General features: G+C 42.9%; 1 protein-coding gene across 6 annotated transcripts in view; it reads right to left on the bottom strand.

Moving 5' to 3' along the window:
* The window catches only part of SYNE2 (spectrin repeat containing nuclear envelope protein 2), a 197274-nt gene that overhangs the window by 154869 nt on the left and 25046 nt on the right, over window positions 1-17359 (bottom strand). For 5 of the 6 annotated variants that reach the window (XM_075426856.1, XM_075426857.1, XM_075426862.1 and 2 more), the window contains exons 3-13: window positions 11149-11210; window positions 10078-10173; window positions 9731-9808; window positions 9549-9641; window positions 8138-8319; window positions 5905-6101; window positions 5340-5440; window positions 4477-4578; window positions 3579-3716; window positions 2568-2732; window positions 588-700 (exon numbers count right to left, since the gene is read on the bottom strand). In XM_075426856.1, coding sequence (XP_075282971.1) covers window positions 588-700; window positions 2568-2732; window positions 3579-3716; window positions 4477-4578; window positions 5340-5440; window positions 5905-6101; window positions 8138-8319; window positions 9549-9641; window positions 9731-9808; window positions 10078-10173; window positions 11149-11210 — 1327 coding nt within the window. Of the gene's footprint in view, window positions 1-587; window positions 701-2567; window positions 2733-3578; window positions 3717-4476; window positions 4579-5339; window positions 5441-5904; window positions 6102-8137; window positions 8320-9548; window positions 9642-9730; window positions 9809-10077; window positions 10174-11148; window positions 11211-14541; window positions 14562-17359 lie in introns of those variants that run through there. The other variant, XM_075426858.1, reaches the window with a different exon arrangement.

Raw genomic sequence — 17359 nt, 5'->3', positions numbered from 1 at the left:
TTGTTATGACAGGAGTAAAATCTTAAGATAACCACCGATTGGTTTTGTAAGTAGCAACAATTTCAAGTCAACATTCCCTGCTCAATTTAGGAAAAACCTTAAACGTCCAGAAAAGGGGCAGCTGCCATCTGTATTGTCAAAGGGTCTCAGGTTACGAACACGGATTCACTAGTCATTTCAAAAAATCTCCTCTAACAGCTACATGGGGTTGCACTACCTGTTGATCTCAGTGATTTTAAGAGGTGAAAATTAAAACTTTTAGAGAGAATCCCCACCCTCAGAGAAATTTTTACATTCAAAATATTCATGTTTTCTACACCTAATGGGTGCTTCCTATCCACACTAGCACAGGGCATCTGAAAAGGTCCTGTTCATGAGCTCCACTTAGCACACATAGTTAGACATTCATCAGACCAATGAGTGAACCTGCCTGCTTCACTTGACAGTCAATCTGTGCTTAGGCGGAAAATGCTCTTTTTCTACAAGGCATGGATAAATTATGTGCTTTGTTCAGAATAGCACAGCATGTGAATAGCAGACCTAGAATACAACATAGTCAAAGTAGAGGGGGATTTGAGGATCACAACCTTCTTTTCATTTCCTCTAACTTTTCAGGCAAGACTAGTGGCATAGACTTCTCATCTTCATTCTTAAATGACTGAAGGGTGTCCAAGTGAGAATCAAAACAATCCATCAAGCCCTGGGGAGAAAAAGACATAGTAAGCCATTCATTTTAATTCTAGAGTATTTTATCTGAGAATCTGCCAGTAACCTGCCATTAGGGGGAAAGCTATTAAAAATTAGTCAGCACAAGGCAATCTTCCAGTGTCTTCACTCACTAAAATGCAATAGAAAATATTTATCTCATCACCTTCTAAAGTGCATATTTAGTGCAGTACTACCTGGTTTCTTTTGTCACTGTGCATCTAGTTAAATATAAGGAACAGGAATCTACCCAAGCTATCTGTTTTTTCTGCGCTTTCACTATCATCTTTAGGACAAAAAGGTGCCATTGTAACAGTTTCACGATATTAAGCTGTTCTTTGCTATGTGTTACAGAAGACTACAGCAAAACCTGTTGAATAAACATATTGTGTCACACCTGCTTAATACTTCGACTGTTCAATAAATTTCAGTATAACACCATGCTGACAGCATATCACATTAACTCTCTGATGGCTGGTATCACATGATTTGGGAATATTTTATGGGCATGTGTCTCAGCATCAAATTCCCTATGTAAAAATAAACCATAAAATGCATTGCACAGAATATAAGCATGTTCATAAGTGTCATATAAAGAAATATGCTAGAAGTTCATTTCTATGTAATAAAACCTGCCACAACGCATATTAATGGAAATAGCTAAATCCTGGGGCAGTCCTCAACCCCCAAAATAGTGCACAGATTTTAAACACTTAATTTCATAACCTTAATACTATTCCAGTCAGACAACTATAAGCATTGGTGAGTGATTTTCTAGACCTTAAGAGACAGTACAATTTCCATTGTAAGGCACCACTCTGGCAACAAAGACCCCTACATAAGACATACTAAAAGGACCAATTGAAGGAAGGAGGGGGAAAAAAATTCTCAGTAGAATGTCTTCCCACCAGGAAAGGTGGATTTGACAGAAATTAAGTATCTTCGATTTCTTCTTCTTAAGCAACTTGATGATTTTATCTACATATTCAATTGGAAAAAAGAACCCCCTAAACCAACGACACTTTTCTCTGTCTCATTCTTAGAAATGCTTTAACTACTTAGGCTGAACAACAAAAGTGATCGATCAAATGGCTAAAGTCTGTCAAAGTTGTTATCAGTTAAAAAGCCATCTCTCATATCGGGAGCTGACAGTACAACAAAGCGGTGTTTATCACGCCACTCACAAGAACCTGTTTTCCCACTCCTCAAATTCATTTTAAGGACATGCCACAGAAATGTCCAACTTCCTCCTTGTTCATAAAAAAACAAGTAGAGCATTATGATAATCAACCAGGCATGAACACATCTACTCATTTTAAAGTTTTCAAACTTAAGAGGACGTTTAAACTATTATCAGTGTAAAGATTTCAAGATCAGAATAACGAATTTGTGTGGTACTGAGGTATCAAAATCTCTCCTATTGCTTCGAATGGAATTACAGAGTGATTCAGCAAATACTTAACTTTAACACACAAATTGTGTGAACTCAATGGAATGTAACCCTGAGCCCAAGTGCTTTTCTGAATAGGTGTGTATTAACCATAGATTTAAAGATAAGGATGTAATTACCCTCTGTTGTTACTCAACAAACAAACAAGTTGCAGGAACCACATGAAAAAAGAATACCATTATTTACTCATTCAGATAGTACTCAAATTTAATCTCACCCCAGTGAAGTCAGAAACCTTCCATATAGACTCATGCAGTTATTTAATTAAACTCATCGTTGTTCAAAGGTATGTTCAGAAGAGCTTTTCATCTTCAGAAGATAAACATATCCATATCACTTTCAAATAGCAATTCTATAACAAGTGCTTTGCTAGGTCAGACTGAAGCAGAATGTTCCTTTGTGATAAGCATACCTTAAATATTACAATTGTTTCTCTGAAGACAAACATTGCTTTAAACGGGTCCTGCAAATCAGGCAAAACTTCTGCCTGCAGATGTTCTACTTCCTGAAGCCAGGCCTCAATGCCATCCAGAGGGGAGGGCAACATCTGATCCAGCTTCACTTTCCATTCGTTAATCTTAAATTGGAAAACAAGTGATTAAATTTCTCACTGTCATTTTCTTTCCCATCCCCAAGATACTCCATAAGCTGATGCTCTAGACATCCCAGAAGAAAACCCCACCTGTCACCATTTAGAAAATGAGCTTCCAGTGAAGTCAGCTGCAAATCAGCTATGTTTACCTGATACCCAGGTTTGCTCCCCAGCCTGTAATCTCTGTAACGCTATAGAGAATTTGGCAGCTACTGTCCTTGGCTGGTGACCATCTCAAGGCCCAGCAACAGGGAAATTTATAGCAAACTAGTTGCAAAATAGAGGGGAAAACAGGGGTCCTCTGGACAGTGTCCCATGACAGGGCTGACAGGGGAACATCTCTTCCACAAAGAGCAATTACCAGCAAGGCCCAACACATCCCACTTGTGACAGAGGAAGACAATACAGCCAACCTCATTGCAAAGCACTGACCAATCAGATCTCACTGTATCACTGTCAGTGCCACACGAAAGAATATATTAACACGCTTTTCCCAGCTGCATCATTATCTGAGCCACAATCATGTCCCAAAAGAACCTTTTAAGCATAAATAGGCCAAAAACCTTGATCAGAAGGGTGCTCAAAGATAATCTGAGGCCATTTTTCACAGACGTCTCGCAGTCCCAAGGCTCAGGAGGCAGAAGGGTAACAGAGTCACCTGTACACAACTCTGTTTGTCTGGGCTTCAGGTTCAGGGTCAATACCTCTTCTAGCAATCCAAATAAAATATCACCTCCCCACTTTTCCCTGTGTTAGTTCCTGAGGTAGACTTACGCTCCTTCATTAAACATGCTCATGCTGGTAACGAAGTGAGCTAGAAATGCCTCTGACCTGAGAGATCAGCTTGTGCCACTCTTCTCTCATCTGCCGCTGGCCTTCACTCAGCTCAGTTCCACTTCCTTTTGGTGACAACACAGGCAAAAAGGGTTTCTTTTCTTGGTTAAATGCTTCCACAAATGTCATCGTTTCCTAGGGATAAAAAGGAAGAGTAATTCATAGAAGATTACTTCAGATGGAAGTTCATGGAACCAAGCACTGTCTTTGAACACATCGGTATGACTTCCATTAACTTCAAAGGGTGTGATGCACGGAAAGGCAAGATAGCAGCAAAGAGGCATACTTGGCTCCAGGCAATACCTGGGTCTGAAATTATAAGTGCCATTCACTAGCGAAATCTGTATTTAATGTAATGGCAGCGTGGTCAGGACATGGTTCTCCCCTCCCAACAAAAGAAAGGGAAAGTTCCTCCCCTCATGGTCCCCATGGGACATTTTATTACAAATTCTGGCTACAATGTGAACCAAAGGAAATTTTACTGGAGGCACAATCTATAGTCAACCTTTCAACTACTTCCCTACAGCATTACTTGTGTAAAACCTACTGCTACGAATATCACAGAAATGGCAAAGTTGACCCTGTAAAGGGCCTATGTGCTTGAATTTTCTCCAAGTCTTCAACTATCTCAAGTAATTAAAAGACACTACTTTACCCTCTCCAAAAACTCTTGCTCTGCTCAGAAACCAAGCAGCATATATCTATCTCATAACTTCATCCCATCCTTCCCTCAATCATTTGAGGGCATTTACCAAATCCACTGTCAGATTTCCAACTCTTGTTTAAAAGTTTATTTAACGCTTCAGTTTAGGTAATGAAGATGAAAAGCTGTGTTTCTGTGAATATTTTTAATATTTCTTTTTGCAAAAGCAGTTAAATATGAAATGCAACTTACTTTGTACTTCTGGTAGTATGTTTCATTCTCTGTGTCGACCAGCAACTTTGCTAACTTCTCCTCCTGTGCAACCAACCAGCTCATGGCCTCCCTTAGTTTTTCCTGGTAATTAGAGCAGAAAATTTTGTTTTTCAATTTTGCAAGCCTTGTTTTTAATTTATATTGTGCCATAAAACAACACGCATCAAGTATACGATAAACCCCATTCAAAGCTACTGAAAAAACAAATAACTCCTGGGGACTCTAGTTTTGGGTCAGGCATTATTATAGAGTGAGGCCAAAGTTTCAAACCTGGCACCTGGATATATGAAGGCATCTTAAAAGTGGAGCCTGACTGCAGTCCTGTTGAAAGGAGATTACCAGTATGAAGACGTGAATAACTAATTAATACATAGACTCTCCTAGGAGAATATAGAGAATAGAAAACTTGGTTTTCCAACCAGTGTGATCTGTGAGTGACAACTGTTCACTTTACATGTGAGCTATTAAATTTAAAGCTGGTTGTTCTGCACATTTGCGAGTCTGTCTGCCTCTACCCCAGTATTTACATACAGACATCAGAGCATGCACAAAGAGAACCAGGCTTGCAAATCTCCTTTGTAATAGGTAAATGAAAAAACAAGACAACCTGCACAGCAATTCCACCTGTATCATCAAAAATCTATCACACTAAGTCTTGACTACCACACAGGAGTATTAGAAGGTTCAAACCAATTCAGCCGCGTCAGCAGCTGAATCAGAGGATCAAACCATGATCTACTATCTAACTGTTACTGAGTCAGGTAATAAACTGGGCAAGGAAAGCACTGATATTCAATGCAGATTCATTTTAAAATGCCTCAGTGATAAACCACATGACATACCTGCATGCCTTCTTCAGACTCACGCAGATTCCTGGAGTATTGCAAAAACTGGGCCACATAAGTCATGATTGATTTTTCATCCGGATTCATAGTGTCAACATCTACAAGAGTCAATACACCATTTACATAGTTACGCAGCCCTCTAGGCCTGATCACATAATTACACGCTATACTGCAGTTATTAAAAAACATTACCATAAACCTGTTTATTTTGCAGCAGCTCAGTTAATATACCATTGACAGAAATTAATATGTAATGAACATTTTTTCCTTGGGAATATTTTAATATAACATGACGAACTAACAAACAAGTTTCTCCCACGAACATGCATATTTTTCCTGCATTTGCTGCCAATTCAAAAAACCAACAAATCTTAAGTACAGTTGTTATAAAGAACCTCAGGTCTGAGCATCACAGTAAAGATCAATGTTCCATTTCAAACTTTAACACAGCCTTACTTTTTCCGGTATTACAAGTCAACACACACAGGAGTGATTTAATCTCACTCCTGATAACAAGGGGGGGGGGGGGGGGGGGGGGGGGGCAAAAAAGCAGACCATTTACCTTCAGGTTCAAGAAGCTGTGGAATATTCAACTCTAGTTCTGCAATTCTGAAAGCTTCTTTCAGATTTTCTTTATTGCTTCTGGCTTTTGCCTTGTCCAAATCAACTAGACCTGGTCGTAAGGTTTGGATGATGGCTAAAAAAGGCAGTCCGCTTCGCCAGCTTGACTTGAAATCAGTCACGTTGATAGAGCCATGCCTATCCCAAAAATGATTAGAAATAAAATGTCATAGCCTGTTTCCTCAGATGTCCTAAGTACAAATTTAGAAATAAAATATATTTTCAGTAAAATGGGGTATGAACCAAATCTAGGGAGTTATAGAGAACCTTGCCACTGAATTTCTGGAGAAGCTGGGTCAGACAACAACACAGCCAGTACTACCAATCGCTACAACTATATATATTTTCACTATTTTTGCAAAACAACTCATATTTTTATTTCATGTTGCATTCTGAAGACAGAGCCTTACTGATTCAATATCCTTTCTGAATGTCAACTTTGTGCTCAATATCTGTGCATTCTATGGGATGGAAAAACAAGCAAAGCACTGAAGAGCAAGTAGGTACTTGTCCGTAAGGGCACTGAGTACTGGAATCACCACCGTCATCTGGAATCACCTCTCTCATTTTATAAAATCCAGACCTTAAAAGATATATTACTGCAAAAAAGATATTTATTTTTCTCTTATTTAGCTTAAGTGTCTTTAAAACATCTTCTATTAAGCAGTGCCTGGACAGTGCTGTGAGGTATCCAGGCTCTGCAAGCCACATGGAATTCCAGGACGACTTCCCAGAAACAGGTCATATATTATGAGTATGTTACTGCAAGGAAAAGATGCAGGGGTTCAGATGATCAGATTTAGTTACACAACAATGGGCCAGGACTTACAACGTTTGTTCTTTTACCACAAAAACTTTAGGATTCACTGATAACAAAATCATTCAATGTAATCACAGCTCAGAAAGGATGCTACACACAAACATTAATATTGCTGAAAAACAAGAAAAAGAAAGAGTAAATGGACAGAGAGCTGTTTTTTAGATGCCAATCAATCTTGTCCTGATAAAACACAGCTAAAAGGGAAACTTCAGTGGCTGAAAACATTCTCCAAGCTGAAAATGTCTGATGTGCTGATGAAGGCCTGTATCTCCCACTAACAACATGGAATATTAGTAGAATGTTATTAGAACATAAAGCAACCAAAGAGCTGAAGAGAAAGAGCTGACACAATTGTAAATCGTATTTGAAACGTCTTGGAGTAAAGCAGTAGCCTTTGAAGAAAATGTAAAGCCTTCCCCTTGCAAGAAATACTTGTATCTGCTCTAGACTGTGTGCTGTGAATACTCCCACTGAAATCAACAGAGCTATCTGTACATCACTGTGGTTTAGCCCCAGCTGGCAACAAAGAACCACAAGGTTGCTCTCTCACTTCCCCCCCCCCTTTCTCCCCAGTGGGATGGGGAGGAGAATCAGAAGGAAAAAGCAAAACTCGTGGGTTGGGATAAAAACAGTTTAACAGAACAGCCAAGTGAGAAGAAAATAACAACAGTAATACTGATAAAAAGAATACACAGAGTGCAATGTTCTTACCACCTGGTGCTCACCTTGCTCCTGAGCAGCAAATCACCTGGCTGCAGCCAGCTCCCCACTTAAATACTGAGCAAGAGGTCACATGACCCTACCAGCTTCTTGAGGAAATTAACCCCATCCCAGCCAAACCCAGGACAACACCAAGCATAAGCAAACTTCTTGTTAGAATTGAGGACTAGGACCTCTTACATTCACTAGGGTTCTTCTTGGGGATGCATGCAGGTTTTTTTCAGAAAAACATGAGTTGTGGGAACCCTAGAAATCCTACATTTTACACTTAAAAATCCAATAATTATTGATACTTTGTTAACTAGTGCCACCCACAAGGATTAAAACTAGCAAATCATGTAAACATTCCACTAAACTTATCACACAGAAGCCCCTAAAAGAGAAAAGCTAAATAATTCAATTTATACTGTGGTATTTTATTAGTAGGTTTAGCTTCTCTTATTGTATTTAAAGGGCTCGTGAAAACATGCTACTGATGCTAAAAGTACTGGTATGAACATCTGAAATATACAGGATTTTCTGCTAAGCTGTCACTAAGCAATGTTAAAAAAACAGGGGAAAATATCGCCACACTCAGAGGAATGCAGTAAATACAAGTGTAACATACTATTTATAAGTCTTGAATGGGACTTACAGTGAACACTGTTCTTTTGCCCACAACAAAAGAGCGTTTGTAGCCGAGACCTTCCACTGTTCCTTAATTTTAGCACTTTTTTTAGCTGATCGGCTTGCCTTTGGAGAGGAGTCAACAGCACTTGAACAATCAAGTGAAGGCTGATTGTAAGTACAAGCAAGTGTCCCGGTAAATTCTTCAATCTGTCAGAGATGATGGGAGAGTTAATCCGGCTTCAGTGAAAAATTACCAAGACATCAACGGCAGAAAAACACAGAGAATTAGAAAGGACTCAATGACAGCTGTAATAGTAGTTCCCTGCCCCCAAAAATCAGACCAGAGTTTTTTTATCTATTCAGCCTGAACTTTTTCACGTTGAATTCCCATCTTGCGGCAGGAAATATTCACCCAAAGACCTCCATGTTATACTGTGGCTACCAGCAACGGCATTAAGGGACGTTCTCATTCAATGTGCTTTTCTACTCCTCCTACCAGTGAAAACAGCTGGTGGCAGCTGTGTTTTTTGCTGTCAACAATGTCAGGTATTAGGGCATACTCAGAGTTTGCCCGCTCACTCAGGGTGCAGGAAAATCTACTCGATAGACCTGAGAGATCTACATTCGTTTAGAGAAGCTTCGTCTGGGTAAAAAGATCATGCATATGGCTACCTGCAGCAGAAGAATCTTCAGCACCAAAGTGCTTTTACCAAGAAAAATGCAGGCTGCTTCTAGGGCTGTTAAATAACTTTGCTTCTTAGAGCTTTCCTGAGCCCCAGTCACCAGTTCACCCCCAGCGCACCTATGTTAATTCACTGCTGGGCTCTTGCTGGAAGACAGTTTGGCTCCATCACCCTCCACAGTCCTACAACATGATTAAAGCAAGGCCCTGTGCTTTCAAACACCCCTCGTCCCCGTAACCTCATGCCACGCAAGAGACATGCTCAGTATCTTGTATAATAAACATCACTATGACAGCCTTCATGTTATTTCAGGCACCTGGTACTGAAAAAAAATAACAGAAAGAATTATATGCTGTGATCACAGCCAACACTGAAGAGGAGGGCTGCCCCTGAGGGAGATGGATGTGAGCCACTTTGGGCTATTTGCTCTATTTGGAGCTTAATCATTACAGGCCTTAGATAGATAGGCAAAGTACAGCCTATTTCTTAAAAAGAAATCTCAGTATCTTCCCTTCCTACTGTTTCCAGCTAGATACTGTTTATCAGGCTGTAATGCCATCACCGCATTGGTGAAGCAGCTCAGAGATACAGGCAAGACACACTGGTGCGTCTCCTCTCTGCGCCATCACTTCCAGACGTCGGAAAATAATCTTCTGCTTTGTACTAATTCTTCTCGTTTGGCAATCACGTAAGTCAACACATTTTTGTGCTTCTCCCTCTACTAAAACTCTCTTACATTGCTGAAATACTTACATGAAAATGAAATATAATTGTCCAAATTAATCCAAGCACAATGGAAGGTTTTCCTTCAATAATGTCAGCAACATGAATATTTATGAGCTTGAGCTAGAGGAAAAAAAAAGATCATTGTTAACAAAGAAAATGTTCCACCAGCTAAACTGGGTTTAGTTGTGAATTTTGAAGTTAATACTCACTGATCTGCTATTTAAAAATTTCAAAGCATTTTCTATGTTGATTCTGCAGTGGAAGGTATTAAATCCTTTTTCCCGGGGCTGTGAAGCAAAAAGAACAGGTTGCATCCTCAGTTGTAAAAACTAATTTTACTTTTTATTTTGATAAAGGAAGTCATGCGAAGATTCACCAATTACTTCGGATCAACTTACTTCAGTGTGTTTCAGTGTTAGTGGTGTCAGAATAAGTTACTCGCAAATAGCTCTATGATTCCAGAGGGATCATTCATATGCTTGCAATTAAGCATATCCAGAAATCCTCACTGGATTTCACGAAGGACTGAGGTAATATTTTTATTACTCTGTCTTACCAGACATTGACCTGAAAGCACTTCCAACAGATCCAAAAGCAAGTGTCCTTGCTGTATGTCTGTATACAGGTCTGAGATAACAGAAGGAGGTGTATGCTGCAAAATAAATTTCAACACTTGTCACACCATCTTTTGTCATTTTGAATTCAACACACTACAGAACATCATAGATTACTCTGTTGTTAAAAAGTGTTTATTAGCCTTTATTTTTTCAATAAGCTGAAATTTAAGTCCTGCGCCTAATCAGTTATATCCTGCTTTTTCTAGCCCGTTATTACTTTTGTCTCCTATTCCCCCTTGCCCTGTCTCTGAGTTTTATAATAGTTACTTTAAGCCTCATTTTCAATTATTTATACATTTCAAGGAAGCACGTTGCAAAAAACCCAAAAAACTTTGAAAAAGGGAAAGTTATGAGAAGCAGGTAATTCATAATTTGACTTCTTAATCAATGTACACTGAATACAAATTTGACTATAGAGCTGAATAACTAAACCCTCACTCTTTTCACCCACTTCTGGCCAACACAAACCTACCATGACCTCAACAGCTTCTGCTCAAGGAGGGACAAAACCAGGATTTTTTTTTCACCTGAGCAAGTCAGAGCCTGAGCACATGCTGTATGAGCCGCTTTGTGAAACTTTAAAGAGCACCTACATTACTATGTGATTTGTCTTAATACTTACCTGTCACTCAGGTCATCCCATTAAACTCATGTTCTTGGATTGCATAATAGAATACTACTTACCTAAACACAGTAAAACAAATCATAAATACAGAACCTCATAAAACCCTCAGACGTGTGCCACAATCCAGCACAAGTATGTTCTACCACATCAGCAAGAAAGATCCTGTCATCTACTTACAAACTGTCTCTTACAAATATCCTTGGATGATCACCAATACAATGCTGTTACACCTATTAAACAAATGTCTTTCAGGGTCTACTTTTTCCAGCCAGTGCCCAAAAATCTTTTATTAATTTTGTTTATTCCTAAAAATTTTAATCTTAATACAGCGTGTCTTAATCAAAAAGGCAAAAGCCATGTCTTTCCTAAAGAATCCTGTTCTTACCTTTGCTAATATTGAATTCATCCAGCTAGTGAAGGTTTTCTTCTGTGTAAACTCTCGCTGCACTGGGGGAAATAAAAAAGAAAAAACATGGTTAATGGAAAAATGATCTGGTTTTATTTCTCAGAAAGATACATGGCATCCATCGCAAACCTAAAGTCTGTTCTTCCAGATTAATCTAATATTATTTTTTCTCAACTCTTATTTTATTGCTGACATTTTCTTGCCTGCAGCGATGACACTGCAAGGACCTCCCCAACCATCAAGCATACTTCTACTGGATGCAGCTAAGAGCAGCTAAGGAAGGCTTTCTCAAAAGCTTAGCAAATGCAAGCAACAATGTGAACACATCGCCCTACAGAGCAATACATCTAGGATAACTCCATCCATTCGTAAATGCTCCTCGAAAGACTCAGAGCAATCACCACTACAAGATCCATCTTGAAATTTGGGAAAAACCATGCATGGAGTTGGTTGATGAGACCAAGATGGAGGCTGGGGTTAGGTGATACACGCAAATCTGTAGCTGAAGCCACATAACGGGATGTCTTGGCTTACTGAAAGCTAGGAAGAGTTATGAGGCTGCCATCAGGGAATACACCCTCTAACAGCATCCTTTTCAGTGCTGGGCCCTCCCTGGGGAACGCAGACCATTAATCCGGCCAAATAGGGTCACACAGGGTCCTCAAGAGGAGGGAGGAAGAAGGAGGTGCTTGACCTCGTGCCCCAGCAAAAAATGGTGAAATGGGACTCAAAGCGCGACCCAGTCACGCAGAGCTCCAGCTCCTGACACTGGCCCTGCAGGCTGGTACACAGCGATAAACTGTCAGCAGCAGTGAAGGGAGACAGGAAGCTGGTTACGCCCATGTTTCAAAAACCAGAATATTAAAACTGTTTCTCGCACCAGAGTAGAGACCAAGAGAGGAGAAAGCCTTTCTCCATGGCGTGCTGGTAGTCCATTTCCCCCAGAAGGCGAAGCAGAGCGTGAGCAGCAGAGGCGGACAGCCCCATCCCTGGGCATGGCCAGCAGATCACACGACTCCCCAGCCCATGGTCCCTCCCAAAAAGCCACCCCATGCCCCAGAGGCACCACCACCGAACCCCCACGTCCCTGCTGGCGGTCTGTACGCCGGCCCGAGGCCACCGTGGGAGGTGCTGGCCCCCAAGGTCACGGCCTTCCCGGCCTCCACAGGCCTCACCTCACAGCAGGCGCTGCCACCAGCCGCCATCCCGACGGCTCGTGGGAGCTGGCGTGAACGCAAACTCCTTTTTCTCTCCCTTTCACATCAGCTTTGACTGCAGGCGTCGGGGTTGGCTTCCCAAAAAACAGCTCAAAAAGCAGAACCCCCAGAAGGGGCCTGCCTGTAGCTGGGCAAGGGTGGTCATCCCCTGCCTCTTCCCCACATGAATGAACACCCAAAAGGCTGCGCTGGTTCTTAGCAGCCCAGACATCACAAAGCATGTTAAATAGACTATTTACTGGGGAGGGCAAGATCATACAGCTAGGAGAGTTGATGTTTTCATCACCCAAACCACCATCTTTGGCCTGTGCCAGCTGCACAGCTGCCCCAGCCCTTCCCGCCGAGGGCTGAGACGGCTGCCGGCCCCTCCACGTATGGCTACGGGCAGCCGCCCCAGGGCTCGGCCTGCGGTGCTCCTGCCTCTCACAGCAGGCAGCGGAGAAGCAAAGCCTGAGAGGCAGGAGAGGTGCAAAGCGGAGAGAAAGTGCAAGCTCCTCTCCCCGCCATGCTGGGTGGCAGGAGGGGCTGCATCAGGCAGTCCGGAGCACAGGTCAGGGCTGTGGGTCATGGAGACACAGAGGCTCGGAGCTCCTGCGTATGGGGACGCAGATGGGAGGGGATGCTGGCCCAGCGCCCTGCCGGGAAGATAGGAGAGGACAGCGTGTGTCCAGCACCATGGCCCCGGTGCAGCTCCCTGCGGGGCAGCGGGTGCAGGGCAGTGTGCATGGCCCAGGTCTGGAGCGAGATGGTGGGCAAGGCGGCTGTGGGGGTGCTGGCTGACCACTTCCCAGCCGGGGTAAATCCTCCCACCGCGTCGGAGAGGCAGTGGGAGATTCGGACCAGGCCATCAGCTTGCAAGAAGAAACAAATCTGGGGGACAGGGTGGGAGCAGACGATCTCTTCTGCCTCTGAAAGCATGTTCTCGCACGAAAGACAGAATCACAGAATCACAGAGTGGCAGGGGTTGGAAGAGACCTCTGTGGGTCATCTGGTCCAAACTCCCTGCTGAAGCAGGGTCACCCAGAGCAGGCTGCACGGGACCTTGTCCAGGTGGGTCTTGAATATCTCCAGAGAAGGAGACTCCACAACCTCCCTGGGCAGCCTGTTCCAGTGCTCCATCACCCTCAGAGGGAAGAAGTTCTTCCTCATGTTCAGGTTGAACTTCCTCTGCTTCAGTTTGTGCCCATTGCCCCTTGTCCTGTCACTGGGCACCACTGAGAAAAGTTTGGCCCCATCCTCCTGACACCCACCCTTCAGATATTTATAAGCATTTATAAGATTCCCACTCAGTCTTCTCTTCTTCAGGCTAAACAATTCCAGCTCCCTCAGCCTTTCCTCGTAAGAGAGATGCTCCAGTCCCCTAATTATCTAATGCAATCCCCTGATCAGACTAATGCAAAGGCTTCATAAGTGCAAAATTACTCAGCAATAGATACATATGTTCTTGCAGGCTGTGCAAGATGAAAGATACCAAAACCACCAAGACCTTGTGGGTGAAAAAAGAGAAAACCAACTTGACTGCTCTGTCCATGAAAATGTCCCACACTTTTTAATGCTCTGGGAACTTGGCAAACACAAACCCCAGTCCTGGGTCCTTTTCATCATCCAAGACAGCCAGAAGGGCTTGCTCCTCAGAGCTTCATCTGCTCGCAAAGCAGAGCAAGCTGCTTAAGCATAATGCAGCCTCCTGCTTCTAACCCCACCACGCGACTCACAGACCTCCTTCTGCTTCATCTGGCGGCTCAGCGGCGAGAAAAACATCCACGCATTACGCACATCAAGGGCTGTTTTGCATCCTGTACCTAACACATCTTTCAACATTCCTCCTCTAATCTCCAGTACTATCATCCTGCCGGAGCATGAAACAGTCGATTTCCCCTGCTTGCTAGATTATTCTATATTTCCTTTTAAATATCACAGAGATCACCACGAACAGTTAAGATAAGGGCAGTCTTAAAGACATGGACAAAAATACGATCTCAACATTCAGTTTTGCTTGGAAAACAGAAAATAAGTGCAAACAGGCTGCACAGACCAATCAGCGTCACAATGCTCACAAGGAGGACATAAAGAGCACGGAGACATTGGCTTCATGTTAGCACAGGACCCAGCCACACCCTTGGTTGAATACCCATGCGGGAGCCATTCCAATTACCTAATGAGCGATTATTGAGTAGCTGCACTCAATTTTATCAGGCAGTCAAGGCTGGTGTTGCTGGCAGCTGAAAAGGGATGGAAAGCAAATACTGACTCCTTTGCCTGACGCCAGTGACTCTTCCAGCTGTAGCTCCTGCCAAACACACACTGCTACCCCCGGTTTGGAGAGCTTGCTTTTGTGGTTGGTTACAGGAAGACGGTTAGGATGAGGACATTTGGTCTTGTTTCGGTTGAATCTCTCCACATTAATGCACAGAAGCATTATGCAATGTGGGCTAGACACTGCGAGTGTTGATTCACGTGGGCAGCTCTCAGGCAAATGTCTCACCTGGTGAAAGCACAAGGCGGTTAATTCACCGCACACACCTAAGCACACCTTACACCCTCCTCAAGCTGCAGCTGTTGCTTAGTGCAACCCACCGGGCTGCCTTCTATGCAGCCGCAGCTGCAATGTGGCTTATTTTCCTACCCAAATTAATAATAATCATACCTCATTGTGAATCAATAACAAAATCCCACGCCTGCCAGTATCTCCCCAGACTGTAGTGCAGCAGTCACTCTCCTTCCATCCAGGCCACACAACGTACAGCTCAGTATAGATGTGCTTCTGGCACCGTGGCAGGCAGTTGTATTTCAATTTTCAGGCCGAATGTATTTTCCGTCCCAGCTCCCCCCCTACTCTACTGCTCAGAGGCGCTAATGATTTAATCAAGCGCTCAAATTCTTATCTCTACCACGTGGTTAATTAATACGGATTTTTATTTTTACGAGGATGAATGGATTCTTTGTTAGGCCTTTTTATAGGACTCTAAGTGACCCTGGTTTTCTCTTGCCCTAGTTTTCAAAACGTCACTGACCTAGAATAAAAAAGCTATCAGAAAAAACTGATCGTTTTCTTTACTTTGGGTCAAAACTCACCAAGCCAAAAAGAGTATCTGAGAGATGAAAATAAGAACCTGCTCATCTGAAACACCCCAAATCTACCACATTTCACCCTGTGTTTTAAAGCTAATCATCAGAACAGCTCTTTAGGGAGGAATAACACACAGAAGCATCGTGTCACATAGGCTAGCTGAAAATCAATCCACACTGCTGGACAATGGCTGTTTTATCCAGTAATGGGCTATCAACAGGTGCTGCAAACCAGATTAATCATTAGGGCTGGAGCATGGGGACATGGCAGGGACCACGGCGATGCTGAACCCAGGAGGAAGAGGAGGGGAGGGCAGGAGTGCCGCCAGCCATGGCTTTACTCTCAGCCTTCCTTTTAAGGCGATACAGAAAAGCCAGACTTAAAATTAATCTCCTCTCTCCTGTTGCCTTTCGTGTCTCCCTTCACAAGGTCAGAGATGGCAGTTCACAGGAAAGCATGGTCTCCTCCCTCAGCAGGGAGCTGGGGAAGAAAACCACAGAAGAGCAGATGTACCCTGTCTGTCCACGCTCGTCAAACAAGGTCTCCAAACAGCAAAGAGGTTTTCTTCTATCGCGAGGACCAGTGCATCACTGTCAGTGAATCATTTACAACTGTGTGGCTTTTTTCTCATTTTAAAAAAATTTTTGTAAACAATTATTTGAAATTAACGAGTGCAAGCCTCTCTGTCACCTTCCCATCTCTGTTTCACCAGAAGGAATTACCTCTTGTGCATGGCATTTCTACATCTTCCTTTCACTGTTCAGGTCAGCTGAGGCTACGTCTACAGCAGCAAGCAGTGCAGCTCAACAGGAACAGACCAGCAGATGAAAAGAGCCGGCGTTCAGGATGTAGCGCGCCCACCACGTATGCAGGGAAGAAAGGCTGTGCTGGGCTAGCTCTAGCCTGAATGCCCACAGGCAGCTATGGTATCTTCTTCGAGCATTTATTTCAGTTTCATCGAAAATCACCATTTCCACACTTCCTGACAGCTCATCAAAATAAACCAAACATGGTCAGCAGGGATAACTGGGGGAGCTCCTTCAAGACAGCGCTGCTGATATGAACTCAAACACCAGGCAGAGACATGCTATAAACGACAGGAACTATCAGAAGAACCGTTAAGTACTTGCCAATCCAGAGGGAGGGTGAGCAATTCACCCCTGAGCCCTTTAAATAGTCCCTTCCCTTCCACCCAGTGACAGAGTTTCATTTTCTGCAGACAGGAAAGCTGGGAAAAAGAGTTATTTCCAGCACTTATGTTCAGCAACATGGTGTTAAGCAATTAAAAACAAACACAGTAATTTTGTTAAGATTAAGAAGTTTATCCAAAGCCCAATGAAGGCGATGAAAACATTTCTACAGGAATGCGTCTTTTCAAAGCCAAATATGGTATAAATATTAACTAATTAACTACCACCCTGTCTGTGCAGCAAGTGGGAACTTTCCTTTCAAGAAAATTACCCTATTTACCAAAAGCGCTGCTAACTCAGGAGGCGTCCTCACACTGAGTTTTGCCCTCCCGGCTTTCTTAAACGCTTTTGCTCACTTCCTTGCCAGGATCCTGGAGCAGCTCTGCTTTCAAACACCGCTGTCTGCACTGCCACAGCAGCGCATAAAGTCAGGCGCTGCAGCACTTGGGGGCACAGACAGAGAATCATAGAATCATAGGTTGGAAAAGGCCTCTAAGACCATCAAGTCCAACCATCCACCCAACACCACCACGCCTACTAAACCATATCCTGAAGTGCCATGAGGTTGCAGGTTAAATTCTTTAAGGTACTAAGTCACATCATTTAGCTATCAACACACTTTTAAAGATAAGGGCTTAAGTGGCTTTTCCAATATTTAAAGAAAATCCACAGTGAAGGAGGGATTTCAGCATAAGTGGCCTTCAGTGCCCTAC

This window comes from Opisthocomus hoazin, chromosome 7 (genome assembly GCF_030867145.1).
Source record: "Opisthocomus hoazin isolate bOpiHoa1 chromosome 7, bOpiHoa1.hap1, whole genome shotgun sequence".
NCBI classification, from domain to species: Eukaryota; Metazoa; Chordata; class Aves; order Opisthocomiformes; family Opisthocomidae; genus Opisthocomus; species Opisthocomus hoazin.
This window is presented reverse-complemented; position numbering and strand designations above follow the sequence as displayed.